Genomic DNA, 15,618 nt, shown 5'->3' on the forward strand with positions numbered 1-15,618 from the left:
ACATCAGCCCTCCTGGTTTTCAGAAAGGAGTTTATCTTGATATGCTGGAAGTTGAACCTGAGACTTTTTATATGTGAGGCATGCTCCAGAACTGGTTGTGGATGCTTTTTAATCCATCAGGTTTGTAGAGGGATTATTTGTTTCTGTTTTATTATGAGATGGACTGTCCACTGCATTTTCTATTGTGTTGGCAGTCATGGCTGAAAAGCAGCATTAAAGCCCCTAAGAAAAAGAAGGAAAAAAGAAAAAAAAAGAAGAAAGCAAACTGCTTTGGTTTTGTACACTTTGGCCAAAGCTTACAAAGCAATGGACAGACTGTGGTTGACTTCATTAGGGTTAGGTCTTAAGAAAGAGGAGGGAAATCTTCCAAAATACTCTTATGTCTGACCACAAAACCAGGATCCATTAGGAACAAATTGTTTTTGGCTAAAGTTGTGTTTTACTTTACTATAGTTAAGAAGAATCAGAATTCGTTATAAGTCCCTCTTCACATTTTTCTTCAATGCTTCCTCTTCCAGCAAAGACTTTTTAATACACAAAAGGCCTTTTAAATAACAGTCCAGATTCAACATAAACATTACTAAGATTGTGCCCTACTGATGAGGGCAACAGAGGAAACTTTAGAAACTGAAATTATCCAACTGTCCCCAAAATCTGAATTAAGCCTTCTTGGTTGTACCCCCGCCCCAGCTATGGAGCTCCTTGTCCAACAAGCTTAATTTGGACACCCTCCTCCTAGCCTTCAGGGAGCAGACAACTCTGCCCATAACATCTCATATTGTATGCTTTGATTTTGTGTGTGGTGTTTTATTGCCTTGTTTTAAATGTTCTCTCTTTCTTTACCTTCTAACTTTTTTGCTTAGCACGCAACTATCATGTAGTTTTAGGGGGCAAAGAAGATGTGCTCATCATTCAGTTTTATATTGTATTTTAGTGCGTATGATTTTGTTCTCTAGACTAATTAGAGAACAATATCATACACATTAAAAATACAATAAAATACAGAGAAACGTGAAATGTGCATGAACACAATGGTTCAGAAAGCCTTACAGCTGAGTGCTATATTAATTTAATAAATAAGCATATATATATATATATATATATATATATATATATATATATATATACATACACAGTGGTACCTCGGGTTAAGTACTTAATTCGTTCCGGAGGTCTGTACTTAACCTGAAACTGTTCTTAACCTGAAGCACCATTTTAGCTAATGGGGCCTCCTGCTGCCGCCGCGCCACTGGAGCACAATTTCTGTTCTCATCCTGAAGCAAAGTTCTTAACCTGAGGTACTATTTCTGGGTTAGCGGAGTCTGTAACCTGAAGCGTATGTAACCCGAGGTACCACTGTAATTGATTGTGATTCTATGTAAACTGTGTTACTTTTACTGTTGTTAGCCGCTCTGAGCCCGGTTTTGGCTGGGGAGGACGGGATATAAATAAATTATTATTATTATTATTATTATTATTGGTGTTTACTTGGAAGTTCAGTGGTACAGCAGCTGCTTTGCATGCAAAGGTTCTGGTTCAGTCTCTGGCATCTCCAGGTGGGGTGGGATAAGCACCTGCATGGAACTCTAAGGAGCTACTGCCAGTATAAATAGTAAGAGCTAGAAAGATGAATGATTTGACAATACAAACAGTACAAGGCAGCTTCTAATGTTCTGATATGTAATACTGGAAGCAATAATTCACTCATCTTCTGTATGAGCTATACATGCATTTGACATTCACACCTCCATGCACAAGAAGACGTACAAGTTCTGACTGATGTTATACAGGAAGTACAAAAGGTGGAAATAACAAATCACTTGTACATATCTGCTGCTACCAGAGTGGTTTCTTTTCTCAATCAGAAACTCTTTCGACTGGCTTAATTTACCGTATGTCACTGACTACCAGATGGTCTGGACTAACAGGGGCCTAGACATTGCCATGATACCCTGTTAGGGAAACCCTCTATGACATTCTTCCTGGCTACTGTGACTAATAGCACAAACTAGATAGATGGCAAGTTAAATGGGCTGCTTATTGTTGCTGGCATCTGTCTGTCTCGAGAGACAATGAAAGAATGTGAGGTCTTCTGATATTCAGGAAGTGAACAGGAAACAAATTTGTTAAATGATCAGAATACAGGTTTGAGCAACAGGTGAGAAACTGTGAAGAGGAAAGAAGTTCCAGAGCTAGGACCACTATATTTTAGGTGTGCAATGGTGAGATCATATTGGAACAATAGGGTTAGTAGTGTCTATAAAGGGAAGGGAACTCTAGGCTCAGATCCTCAGAAGTCTTTTATTAGATTTCGATAATGCCAGTGGGATTGGCTCCATACCCAAAAGAGAACATGAAAATGATTAGCATTTTAGAAAGCCCCGTGATTTCTCTAGCAACAAATCCATGATCAAAGTGGTTATGGTCAGCACTGTGAACTTCCCTTTTTTAAAAAAAAAAACTAAAACTAAAACTAAACACATATGGCATGATCCAAAAGAGTAAAGAGCATTTGCACACCCACTTGGGGCTTTCTTGGCACAGCCGCTTTCAGCTCCCAACATCTAAAACTTCTTTTTCACAGACTTGCTGCAAGTACAGAAAGCAATCTGGTAGTCCAGCAGTGAGAGAAACGAAAGTCAGAATGAAAGTTATAAAGAAAAGCCCAGAGCCCTTGCACATCTGGCACACATGCATATGGGGATCAGACTCACTATTTCAATTGCTTGCTTTTACTTGCCAAGGTTAAGGCCATATATATATATATATATATATATATATATATATATATATATACACACACACTCCAGGCACTGCAATGTGAAATCAAATTAAGTGAGAGCTTAAATATAATTCCATTAGCGTTAAGTTATATTTTGGGTTCTTATTAGAAGCATCATCCAGAAATAGCTGGACATGTAGGAGAAACCACTGGGGCTTTACCCCACAGTTAAGCATTTGATCCCCACTCATATCAATGTGAGTTAAGAGCATCTAAACATTACGATTGTGTTTACATTAGTAGCAGATACCGTGTAATTTATCCTTACTGGAATTGGTTGTTCAGATTTTTAAAAAAATAAAAATAAAATCAGGGCTTCATTTTCCTTAACTTAAAAGACATGTTAATTTTAAAACATTCATTTTGCTCCAAAGAAAAGTTTTACTCACAAACAGTTTCTTGCTGAGACACAAAGAAAAGGCTGTCTGCTTTGCTGACAGCAATGTTTGTTTGTTTTTATAATTATTAAGACAGATGCCTTTTCTGGCAAAGTTCCTGTGCTTTGCTGGATGTGAAAACACCAGCGTCTGGTTGGCTTCTCAGAGGCCTCCCCCCCTCCCCCCCCCCCCTCCTGATTTCCTGGCTTTGCTGGGAGTGACACTGCAATGCAAATCTTTACATCAATGGCTCCAGAATGGGGCAACTCCCTGAGTAAAGGGGTAGGATTTGAGCCCTCCACATTAGAGTAAATACATAACATGTGGCATAAAAGCAGAAAGGTTAAGTAAATGAGAACATCTCCTGCTCCAAAGCGAGGGGGAAAGGGGCACAGTAAAAGGGTGACGTCGTTCCTTTTTACTGTAAGAACATCTGTTCTACAGACTTCAGGCGCTGCTGCTAGCTAGATGTCTTAGCCTCTGCTAGCTAGATGTCTTAGCTGCATTTTGTCTTTCTGAGAAGTGAATGCAGTGTATTCTGTATTCTGTATTCTGTCCTCACCTCTATCCCCACAATTAACAGCCTCTAATGGGACGCAGGTGGCGCTGTGGGTTAAAGCCTCAGCGCCTAGGGCTTGCCGATCGAAAGGTCGGCGGTTCGAATCCCTGCGGCGGGGTGCGCTCCCGCTGCTCAGTCCCAGCGCCTGCCAACCTAGCAGTTCGAAAGCACCTCCGGGTGCAAGTAGATAAATAGGGACCGCTTCCCAGCGGGAAGGTAAACGGCGTTTCCGTGTGCGGCTCTGGCTCGCCAGAGTAGCGATGTCACGCTGGCCACGTGACCCGGAAGTGTCTCCGGACAGCGCTGGCCCCTGGCCTCTTAAGTGAGATGGGCGCACAACCCCAGAGTCTGTCAAGACTGGCCCGTACGGGCAGGGGTACCTTTACCTTTACCTTTTATTGTGATATAAGGGACACAGGTGGCGCTGTGGGTTAAAGCCTCAGCACCTAGGACTTGCCGATCGAAAGGTCGGCGGTTCGAATCCCTGCCAACCTAGCAGTTCGAAAGCACCTCCGGGTGCAAGTAGATAAATAGGGACCGCTTACCAGCGGGAAGGTAAACGGCGTTTCCGTGTGTGGCTCTGGCTTGCCAGAGCAGCGATGTCACGCTGGCCACGTGACCCGGAAGTGTCTCCGGACAGCGCTGGCCCCTGGCCTCTTAAGTGAGATGGGCGCACAACCCCAGAGTCTGTCAAGACTGGCCCGTACTTTTTAATGTGATATAAATGGTTGCGATTATAAACTGTCCTTTGCTTTTAATTCCAGAGGTATTCTTTTCAAAGAGAATTAGTCACTTTTCCAAGGAGTTGTATATGGGTATGAGCAGGGAGTGTAACAATTTAATAACGGGGGCAATCCAAGACGCCTGCACAGCTTGTTAAAGTACTGTTTCACGTGCACAAAATGTTTCACTTTCCCTTGACATTGGCTAGCATTAGATGAACCTGATTCTCAACAGGTGTAATTATCACAGGCTTAAAATTTGAGGACGCTTCTGTCCATGGAACAAAAGCTTGGACTTAGTTTACTTCTTAAGGTAGTGGACTGGGAGCAGGTGGGGGTCATGACGACAATTAAAGCCACATAAGCAATCAAAGCAGGACTGAACCTTCCGCTCATCAACTGGTCATCATGACAGGCATGTGGGTGGTCTTGCCCACCTCTCAAAACTAGCCTGCGGGGGTGGGGGAGATAAAGATCTAGCCCACAGCACAAAGGGTTCCCCTGCACCGCACTGCCAACACTAATGGGACAACTGTCTTGGGTATGACCCAGTACTGTACTGAGCAGAGCAGGGGTTGCATAAGAAAAGAGAAAACAGCCACACCCCTATTCAAGGCACTTAGAAGTTACAGCCAGCCCTGGTTCAATGGAACCATCAAACAGTGTTTGTGCTCACAGCAATCAGGAAGAATCTCAGGTTTTTCCTCAAAACTCCAAAGAAAGTAATGGTTCAGTCAAGCTTGTTAATCTGCTATCTAACCCTTGGAAACTGCAATCAACCTTTGGGTGGCTGATCAAATGTTTTTCCAAGAGGTGGCAGATCACAAAGCCGAGGTTCAAGTTTATATCAACATTTCCTTCGTTTCCACAATGAAATATCTATAGACAATGTTACTTCAGGAATTATTTCAGCTGAGCTCCTTTGCTTGGTGTGTAAAGCCTCCATTAAGAGCTGCTTTGATGCATGGTTGGTGGTGCCCACAACAGGGCGGTTCTCCCTTTGTATAATTCCTTCCCTAGTGAGGTGTGTCTATCTCCTTCATTCATGACTTGCAGGAAAAATTTAAAAGCATTCCGGTGTTACCCAGGCATTTGATGGCTGAAACACACTGTTTCGGGCAACCTTGAGATCACTAGTTTAGAATGTTTTTAACTGGTGTGTTTTTTTAATAATGTTTTTAGTTTCTGAGTTTTTAATGTTTTATCATTACTGTGTCTGCAATCCTGGAGGAAGGGTCAGACAGAAATTGAACAAATAAAGGAACAATAAACCACAAGAAAGTGAATCCAGTAGATTGGCAGGTTATATCATGTCTCCTTTTTTTCCCTTAAAAAAAAAACTGTGATAGTTATACATTCTTAACCATTAAATAAACTTACGTAGAAAGCAGTAGGCATCAAATCTGCTCTCTGAGGGAGGGAAGTATGTTTGATTCTCATAGCGATACAAGGTTCGCACTCCAAGCAAACCTCCACCACACTGGATCCTTGCCACAGAAACAGGATAGCGCACACTGCCATCAGCCAACCAGCCATAGTCGCATTGGTCAAAGCCATTTCTCCAAGCAGCATGTAGATCACCAACAGAAGCGAGAACTGCACCGTTTGCCTCACACCGCTCTTTAGCTTCTTCAAAGGTTAGCTTGTTAGGAGAAGTGATATGGAAGACATCGCCTACAAGAAGAGAAACAAAGGACACCTTTACTTCTTTGCATGGGCGGCTGTGTCACATTCCTAAAATGGTTTTTAAATGGGGAAAAAACCCATTTACTTCCAGGATTATTGTAATAATGAATTAATTATGTATATTTTTCCTTACTGGTCACACAGATATAATTAGTTGGTTTGATGTATACTGCCACGAGCAGTGTGTGTGCGTGCGTGCATGCATAATACTATATACGGTAAATAAAAAATGTGACATTGACATTGAATTGGAAGCATGAATCTGCTGTGATAAAGTGCGTTATGAGGATTTTCCTGCCCATATCTCCCAATGTGTCTCTCCCCATTAAAAAAGTATCCTATTCACTTAAATAAAATGTTCTCTTTGTCCATTCTTCTCAGCTGTCTCTTCTACCTTGGATCTCATTCCCTGAAGATTCAGGTCCTGTCCTTTCTTTCTTTCTCTCTCCCTCCGCCAGATCCCTCCTCAAGTCTCACGTTTTCCTGTAACATTTGGCTTAACTTCTTAGTACTCAGCCCAACTATAACTATAACATCAATCGTAGCCAACCTAAGTACCTGTAACTTCAGCCAGCCATTTACTCTTGTTCTTCCCTCCCAAACCCCATTTGTTTTGACTCTCTCATTGTCAACATTTAGATTTAAGTTTCTTGCAAGCAGTAACCTCCCTCTCTCTTCTTAAGAAACTTTGCAAAGTACTATATACCTTGATGGTACTGTACATATCATTGGTAGAACTGAATGTTATCATAACAATAAACACACGCAATAACATTCCATCATAGCATGACCAATGAACAGAACCTAAAAAGGGGGCATAGGGACTGGGATCACTGGAGATCACAAGAGGCAGAAAGTATGTTGAACTCCCACTGCCATCCTATCAGGGCCCAAATAATTTCTCCAGTAAAGGTAAATTTCTGCTATTCAGAATGTACTTCACTTGAGGTACACTGCTTCCTTATAAGCAACAGAACAAGTCAACCTCTAGCCTTGACGGTGGGTAGATCAGACATCTCTGAGAGAGAGAAGTGGGGGGCATGCTCCTGGGCTCCTTGCAATGTACAAAGAAGCCTTCTGTCTTCATATACCCTGCTCTGTCCATCATGATAATGGGCATTTTACTAACGGGAGAGAATAACAATTGCCAAAGATTACTATAGAAGCAGGGAAAGTGCTGGCTCCATATTTATGCACATGAAGCCAGAGATCCTGGGCTTTTGTCCCAAGGCACTTGACTAATTAAGGTACACACTTAATGCCTCTGATAACAGGACACTATTTACTCAAGAGGACCACATCACAGCTGCAAGTTAAAACAAAAAACAAAAAATGAAAACCAACGCCAAGAAAACCAACACTATATTTGCATGACCATTCCATTAAGTATTTTGTACAGATTCATGCTAATATGAACACCAAATGTTTGATTAGGTTAATGTGTCCAGATGTTGGCATCCAAACCAAGCAATTACACAATAACGTCTCCAAACTTTTAGCTTAGAAAACAGCTTCTAAGCCAACTCCAGTTAGTGTGTTGCCACAAAGAGGCAATAAGGTCTTCAAAATACACCATCTGCTTTGCAAGGAAACTACAAATCCATTTGTCAATATTAATCTAATCTGCATCTCAAGTGGTGTACACAGCCATTGCAACATGTTAACAAAATGAGCATTCAATGAGAACTAAACAATGATTGCTTGAGGCTAAAAATGTTGAAACAACACTATTTAATTCTGCCAAATTGCAGTGGAATATATATGTTTTGTTCTGTTACTTTGGAGGATACATATGAATGTGCTTTCCAAGCCAATTTAACAGGTAATAAAAATCCTTTGGTCTCATTTCGGCTAGCAGTGGAATTGATGTCTGGTTTGGGAGATTCTTCATGTTTTATGAAATAATGATTTCACTACTGTTTCAGAGAGCATACTCCAAAGACTGTAAGGGAAGTCCAAAGTTGCAAACCTAAGTGCAATTATTTAGGGGGGTGGGGATCATTGAAATCAATTGCAACTTCTGAGAAAACATGTTTGGGTTCAGGGAGTGAGTCCTACTGAAATTGCTAGGATACATTTGAATACGGCCATAGGTTAAAGTGCTGCTTGGAACAGTAGAGGCCAGCAGGGTGGGGCTATATTTCTTTCCTGACTTCCCAACGCAGCACATTGCTGTTGGTTACCAAAAGACAATGGGAGAGGCAAGGCAGCAGGGAGCTCAGAATGGTGTGGACACAAGCATCAGAAGCACTGGATTGGTTTTCCGCTGCCGTGCCTGTCCACCTATCAGCAACCAGCAGTGACGTATGGCCAAGAGAGCCCCACCCACACTAGACCACCAATTGCTTTAGGCTCAGCAGCTACATGCAGCTGCATGCCAATCCTTACAGTCACTTCACTGGACTATATTACCACTTCAGACAAGATGCCAGGATCACAGAGTTAAATTCCCTGCATATTTGATGTCTGACAGGCATGGGCTTTTTTATGAGCAGGCTGTTCTTTCATGTTCTGACCATGTACTATATCATAACCTCCACTATGAAGCAGCCCAAAACCAGGATGCCATTTTCCGGCGCTGAGGTCCCGCATGAGTCAAGTGACCCACATGAGATCTCAGCCTCCCAAAAAGTGCTTTCTTCAGGCACAGCACCAAAAAAATGCATGTTTTAGGGCAATGTGTAAGATAGCTGCCCCCTCCCCACAAAGCACTTTTCCAGGGCAAGAGTGCGGCCTGAAATCACACGAGATCACAGAGGCCATTTTGGCCACGGTCATCTTGTGAGAAAAACAGAATGTTCTGGGGGGTTTTCAGGACAGCTTGATGGGTATGCTATATGACTGGAAATCTCTCCTTTACCATGGGAAATGGTGTAGTCCAGAAACAAGCTTGCAATCTCATACACTGTGTCTTATGATCACACACACACACACACACACCTGCAATCTTCAATTGTGTAACCCACAGAGATTATAAAATCTGTCTTGTTTCTATATGCTGCATCCCAGGCCACAAGTCTCAGAACCACTAAACTTTTAATCCTGACTTCCACAGGCGTAGCCAAGCTAGGGTGGTGTTTATCCACAGCTTCCCATTCCACAGCGTCAAGGGGAAAGATTATCTGGACCTTCTAAGCAACTTCCCTCAACAAGATTATGACTGTTAGTGAACTCAGTAAAAGTATTAAAAGTATAATCTCCAAAACCAGCTCTTATTCTCACCATGGCAGTGCTGCAGTCAACTTTTAAGTGTGGGGATTAGTTCTATCATACACTTTGAGGTGCTGAATTATGTATCTGCCTGAGCCAAGGTTTCCCAAACAAAAACAGCTTAAATGTATCTCTCCCACATGTTCCAGAAATACACAGACAAAATCCATCTGGCAGGCTTGCGAGTGACGTAGCTCTGAGCATTAGAGCAATGAAGAAATACTTAGAAAGAAGTGGAGGGAGGGAGAGTCAAGAGTTAAAAGTGGTCTGTAATGTTTTGATAGCTGGAATCCACACAGAGTAACTCAGCAAAATGATCCAGGCAAACACCAGGGCCAGGAGCAAGAGAGCTAGCTGTGCCCTGCAATAACAGGGGTGACATGGAAACCATGACAATCTTTGGATTGCAGACAGCAATGTGATTTCTGTTAGTTTTGGCCCCCTGTTTTAGGCTGGTTGCCTCTGCCCCAGAGTCAAAGCACTCTAAGAATCTCCAGATTTCCCCTGTTGTGTGTATTTGCATTGCTCAGTTTAAAAAGCACCTGACTAAGCTGCTTTTTATTGCTGTTAAATGCAGCAAGATAGACTTGGCAGCCAAGCTTTCTCTCTCTCTCTCTCTCTCTCTCTCTCTCTCTCTCTCTCTCACACACACACACACACACACTCACACACACACACACACACACACACAGAGAGAGAGAGAGAGAGAGAGAGAGAGAGAGATTCATCACAGCCTCATGCCAAAATGCTTGAACTCCAAAGAGATTACCCTCTAGTATTCTATCCTCTGAGACTCAGTTCATATGTTTTGTTGCACCTGAAATTTAATCAGGAAAGAATATTGTTGCACACCTGCAATGGGGTTTTGCCATTGGTCAGTGGCAGTTTGAATTACATCCAACCAGGGTCATTGGTATGTAGACCATCTGTGAATTGGTTTAAGCATGAGATTACTGTATTTAGGATCCTTCAGATAGAGTATCACTCCCCTAGCTGTACCAGGCATTGTGCTTCAGTGCACCTAACACTGTTGTTGTTGTTGTTGTTGATGTTGTTGTTGTTCCCTGCCTTTTTCCCTCACAGGACTCAAGGCAGTTTACACATAAAATTGAGAACCACTAAAAACATAGAAAATAGGGACGTGGGTGGCGCTGTGGTGTAAACCACTGAGCCTTGGGCTTGCTGATCGGAAGGTTGGCGGTTCAAATCCCCGTGATGGGGTGAGCTCCCGTTGCTCAGTTCCAGCTCCTGCCAACCTAGCAGTTCGAAAGCACACCAGTGTGAATAGATAAATAGGTACCGCTCTGGTGGGAAGGTAAACAGTGTTTCTGTGCACTGCTGTGGTTCGCCAGAAGCATCTTAGTCATGCTCACCACAGGACCCAGAAAAACTGTCTGCGGACAAACATTGGCTCCCTCAGCCAGTAAAGCCAGATGAGCGCCGCAACCCCAGAGTCGTTCGCGACTAGACTTAGCTGTCAGGAGTCCTTTACTTTTAAAAAAAAACATAGAAAAGGCTTATCCATATAGGGACTCTGCCAATCTCTCTGTTGATCACATGCAAATCCAAATGACAGGCCAAACTGTTCAAATCTTTTCATTGTACCCTGCCTTTGGAATCTGACAAGGTTGAAAATCAGCCTACAAATGACCTGAATTCATTTGCTTTGGGAATCAATAGGCATACACTGGTTGTTTTTAATTGTTGTTTGATTCCATAAAACTGTGTCAAATTCATTTTTGTTAGTTTGTAACAGTTACTTTTTTTAACCCTTTTTTTCATCCTGTCTTTAATATGAATGGTTTCGTCATGATGCTGCATGTCTGGCAGAGCAGTAATGGTGCAAAAGAAAAAATGCCCTTCTGCTGACTCCTGTGGGGCTCATCTGCACGCTTCTCTGCACACACATTGCACTTGATGTCAACTTTGAATGGTTTCTTATATTCCTGAGTAGGCTCCCTGAAGCCAACTGCACAGCAACAATGCACACAGCTTAAAGTTTGCCAGTTATGATCCTTGTCCTAGCTGTTTATTGGGAAGTAAAATCTCAGTGGGGTTTGCTTCCAGGTAAGTACAGTCAGCACAGCTGCCAAACTCACATTTGCTTTGCGGCCTTTGTTTTCTCCAGAACTGAGGTCTGCAATTATTGTTCTTACCAATCGACTATTTTGCAGCTGCAGTCTGAAGTCAACAAGTTTCCCTTGCTGAGTGGTGGGATGTGAATACTCACTAACGTACGTCTCTCTCTCTCTCTCTCTCTCTCTCTCTGTGTGTGTGTGTGTGTGTAAAAATATGCAAGAAACATCTGGATTTATATTGCTTTACTTGACTAAAAGGCATAAAGGTGGATCATGGGGAAATATACGTTAGATTTCCCTTTACACTTCCATAAAATAAGTTTCCTACCACTCCCTTGATTACTTATTATATGGGCATAGTTTAATAGGATTTGAGGCAGGAGATTTTACATTCCATAGCTGTGTTTTGGATTGGCATCATCAGTGAGACATGGAAAATGGGCTTTTTTACAAGTCAAATTTTCCATTGGTTCCAGCCAGATATCAATACCATGTTTATCTAGGTGGTAAAACTAAATAAACATTCCTGAACTATTTGTTTACAAGTTGCCGAGAGTGGCTGGGGAAACTTAGTCAGATGGGTGGGGTACAAATTAAAAATTATTATTGTTATTGTTATTATTATTATTATTATTATTATTATTATTATTATTATTATTATTCAAAAGCTCTACTTAGGCATTATTATGTCAATATGTTCTTTAAGCAGGCATATCAACAAAAACACCTCTGACAGACCACTCAGGTGCCCTTTCTGACCCCGTATTTGTTAATTAAGGAATTAATTAGTTTGTAATAATCACATTAAAGCGGAAACATGCAAACAGGGATCACTTGCACCCAGTTTCACAATTAGCTGTGCAGAATTCTGAATGTGAAAATATTTCTCTTTCTAATCACGCAGCATTCAAAGCAAAACAATTTGCCTTTAAGTCAAATTCATAAGGTTTTACCTCGCATTACGAACAATTATATTTGTGCATTTGAATGATTTTTACACTGCCCCTTCAGCAAAACTATTCAGGGCATTGCAAAATAAATAAAAGGCCAGTATGAAATATGAAATCACATATAAATGACTGCCAGAGTAGATTAGTATTGGGAAAATTCATGCAAAATGTATCTTTTCTTGAACAAAAATTCAGCTCCTACATCTATGAATGCGGATGTGATTTTTGAAAGCCCAAAGTCACAATACCATGCATCTTTGTTGGGAATAAACACTACTGAATTCACTAGAACTTAACTCCAAGTAAGCATGCATAGAAACAGGCTATAAAAGGAGTTGCAAGGAGCTAAAATCATGTGTGCTTACATATATCTCACCCTGATGAATCTAATTAGTATGGTAAATTCACAACATATTTCCACACGCTCTCCACCCTGCTAATAATCCCATCTGGTGTAACACTTTGGCCCTGGCATTTCACTGTATAATAATGTCCTTCAATCAGTTATTCTTCAGTTATCTGCATGTGCTCTCACTTAGTGATTAGTCCAACAACGGCAATGAAATCACTTATTGATTCGGATGCTAGTAAACAATCGCGGTGACTCAGGTACGTGATGTTAAGAATCTAGTGGCATAATAACAAGTGCCAATGGCTGTCTTCACCAAGGTTTTCCCTACCTTGCAAAATCAGTCCAAAATTAAAATGCCTCCACCATGAGGTTCCACAGGACACTTTTTGTCCCTGGAGTTTTTTTAACACCTACATGTGAAGCTGTTAGGAGCAGTCGTTACTTTGGGGGCATGGTGTCATTGCTATTTTGATAGACAAGCAGCTCTATTTTTCCATAATATATGAATCTGGAGATACTGTGCAAGCCTGGACCAGCCCATGAATGTACTTATGGAGTGAACGAGGACCAGTGAATGCATCTTGAATCCTGGCAAGAAGGAAGCTCCGTAAGTGCTTCCTGTGTCCAGAAAGCAGGTTGCTTGTCTGTTCTGATTAGGGTTGCCCTCCCTCTGAAGAAACACCTTTTTCATAAGAGGCCCAAATGACCTCTGTGACCAGCAGTGTCATTTGCCAGCTTCATCTGGTATGCCAGCTACAGCCATAATCAATCCATGAAATGGGAACCTTGAGATTGGATTGCTGCAATATGCTCTATGTGGAGCTGCCCTTGGGCCTGGTCCAAAAGCTCCAGCTAGCACAGATTGCAGCAACTAAATTGCTGGGGGGGGGGCAGATGGTCAGTTCTTCTTAAACATCTGCACTGGCTGCCCACAGACTACTGGACCCAGTTCAAGGCACTGGAATCTTTTTCTTTTTGAGGATAAAATGAATACTGAGCTGCCATTGAAAGCTTAGCTCCATGTAAGGTTCACTACCTGATGTTTGGTTTCCAAAAAACCGCATGTGCTTTAAATAAGCCCTCCCCATCCTAATTCCTCCAGATGCTCTGGGCTAAAGCTCCCAAAGGCTCTGACCATCGGCTATGCTGACTTGGGCTGATGTAAGTGAAATATACTCGGAATCAAGAGTGGATTTCATGCTCTTTATTCAGCTCATAGTGGTGAGGAGGAATGGAAATTCCCCCAGAATGTCTGATTTATATACATTATTTACACAATGGGCCCCATGTGATTGGCTAATTCCGGGATTCTCCTGTAGGCCAACTAGGTTGCGGATTCACTTCCACCTGGAGCTGGATTGGGTGGCTCCTGTGGACCAATCAGACTGCTGCATTTTGGATCCTATTCAACTCAGTACATAACACCAAGTTACAGTCCAAACCTTTTGGAGGGCATCAGGACGGGGAAGCCTGCTTTACAGTTTAGCCAGCATGCGTTAAAAAAAGATTCCGCTTACCATTTAAGGCTCCCACATAGCAATAGACATCATAGGTTTCATTAGGAAGACGATATCCATAGGTTCTGACTCCTTCCTTCCCCATCATGTCTCCATAGCATCCAACTCTTGGTTGCCTGATGGGATACCTGCAACAGAGTAAGTGGAAGTTTGTGACGGTCACGTTTCATTTGCCCCCGCAGATGTACAAAAACGTTTTAGGGTGCGCAGTCAAGAAACAACTTGGTCCTCTCACCTAACGGTCTGATCGGACAACCAGCCCGCATCACACTGCTCAAAGCCATCTTCATAGGCTGCTTTCAGCTGATCAGGGCTTGCTATAACAGCACCATTCTCCACACAAGCCTCCTGAGCCTGCTTGAAATTCAAGGTGTACCTGCTAGTAGCTGCTCGGTAGTGAAACACAACACCTGCAAAGAGAGTAAAACCATGCTGGTCACTTGCGTGTCATCAACGTCTATTATTATTATTAATATTAATATTATCATCATATTGCTGATGAAATTATACTAGCCTCATTAAGCAGTAAGCTTAGAAATAACATGGAGGAAGGATTTTAAAACTTCAGTTTTTATTCTACATTACCATGATTGTGGAACTGAAAACTAAATTTGGTTGACCTATCTTTTGCTCACTGTACTAATCTGTAAGATATGGGTTCCATTAAGTACTTTAGTTAAGTACTGTATTTCTGAATTTCTGTTATGGCCTACAGCCAATGTGGAAATAAAACTGAATTGGAATTTTACCCTACTGAAATTTCCTGAAATAAAATAGACTGTCAATTTTCTATCCTCCACTCTGCAGCCCAAAAGGAATAGACAATAGGGCTGAATATATTCTCTCAGTGCTTGGGTTCAAAGCTTTCAGGCTCTTAGATTATGTATGGGACTTTAGAGGTGTAGGAGTCTCATAGCCACCCCTGGAGTCCCCATCAAGCTGAGATTCAGTGAAGACAAGTCTTAGCTAGAGGACATATTCTTCCATAGCTGTCAACGTTTCCCCTTTTTTAAGGGAAATTCCCTTATTCTGAATAGGATTCCTCGCAAGAAAAGGGAAAAGTTATGTATTCTTCTCCTAGTTGAAAGATGGGCATATGTTTGAATCTGAAATGAATAAAGATACTTGCATTTGTAGACAGTGCTGTGCTTATATGGCTGTGCAACAGCTATCTCAACATTTTCCTTAATGAATAATTCCATACAAATGAGAACACTTGTCAGACAACAGAAGTTAGAAACAAGGGTTTCTTTAAAGAGAAATAATGTATCTTCCACAACAGGCTATGTCGCTAAACGTACATTGTAATTTTCAGAGACACTCTTAATTGCCTCTAACTGAAGCCTGTTTGGACAGTTTGCAGAATTTATTTTAATTTTTATTAT

The 15,618-nt window shown here is 41.7% G+C and overlaps 1 protein-coding gene across 3 annotated transcripts in view; it reads right to left on the bottom strand.

Moving 5' to 3' along the window:
* The window catches only part of VCAN (versican), a 133,370-nt gene that overhangs the window by 77,797 nt on the left and 39,955 nt on the right, over positions 1–15,618 (bottom strand). For all 3 annotated transcript variants that reach the window (XM_079995252.1, XM_079995254.1, XM_079995253.1), the window contains exons 4-6: positions 14,469–14,643; positions 14,234–14,361; positions 5,821–6,114 (exon numbers count right to left, since the gene is read on the bottom strand). In XM_079995252.1, coding sequence (XP_079851378.1) covers positions 5,821–6,114; positions 14,234–14,361; positions 14,469–14,643 — 597 coding nt within the window. The remainder of the gene's footprint in view (positions 1–5,820; positions 6,115–14,233; positions 14,362–14,468; positions 14,644–15,618) is intronic.

This window comes from Podarcis cretensis (genome assembly GCF_951804945.1).
Source record: "Podarcis cretensis genome assembly, chromosome: 11".
NCBI classification, from domain to species: domain Eukaryota; kingdom Metazoa; phylum Chordata; class Lepidosauria; order Squamata; family Lacertidae; genus Podarcis; species Podarcis cretensis.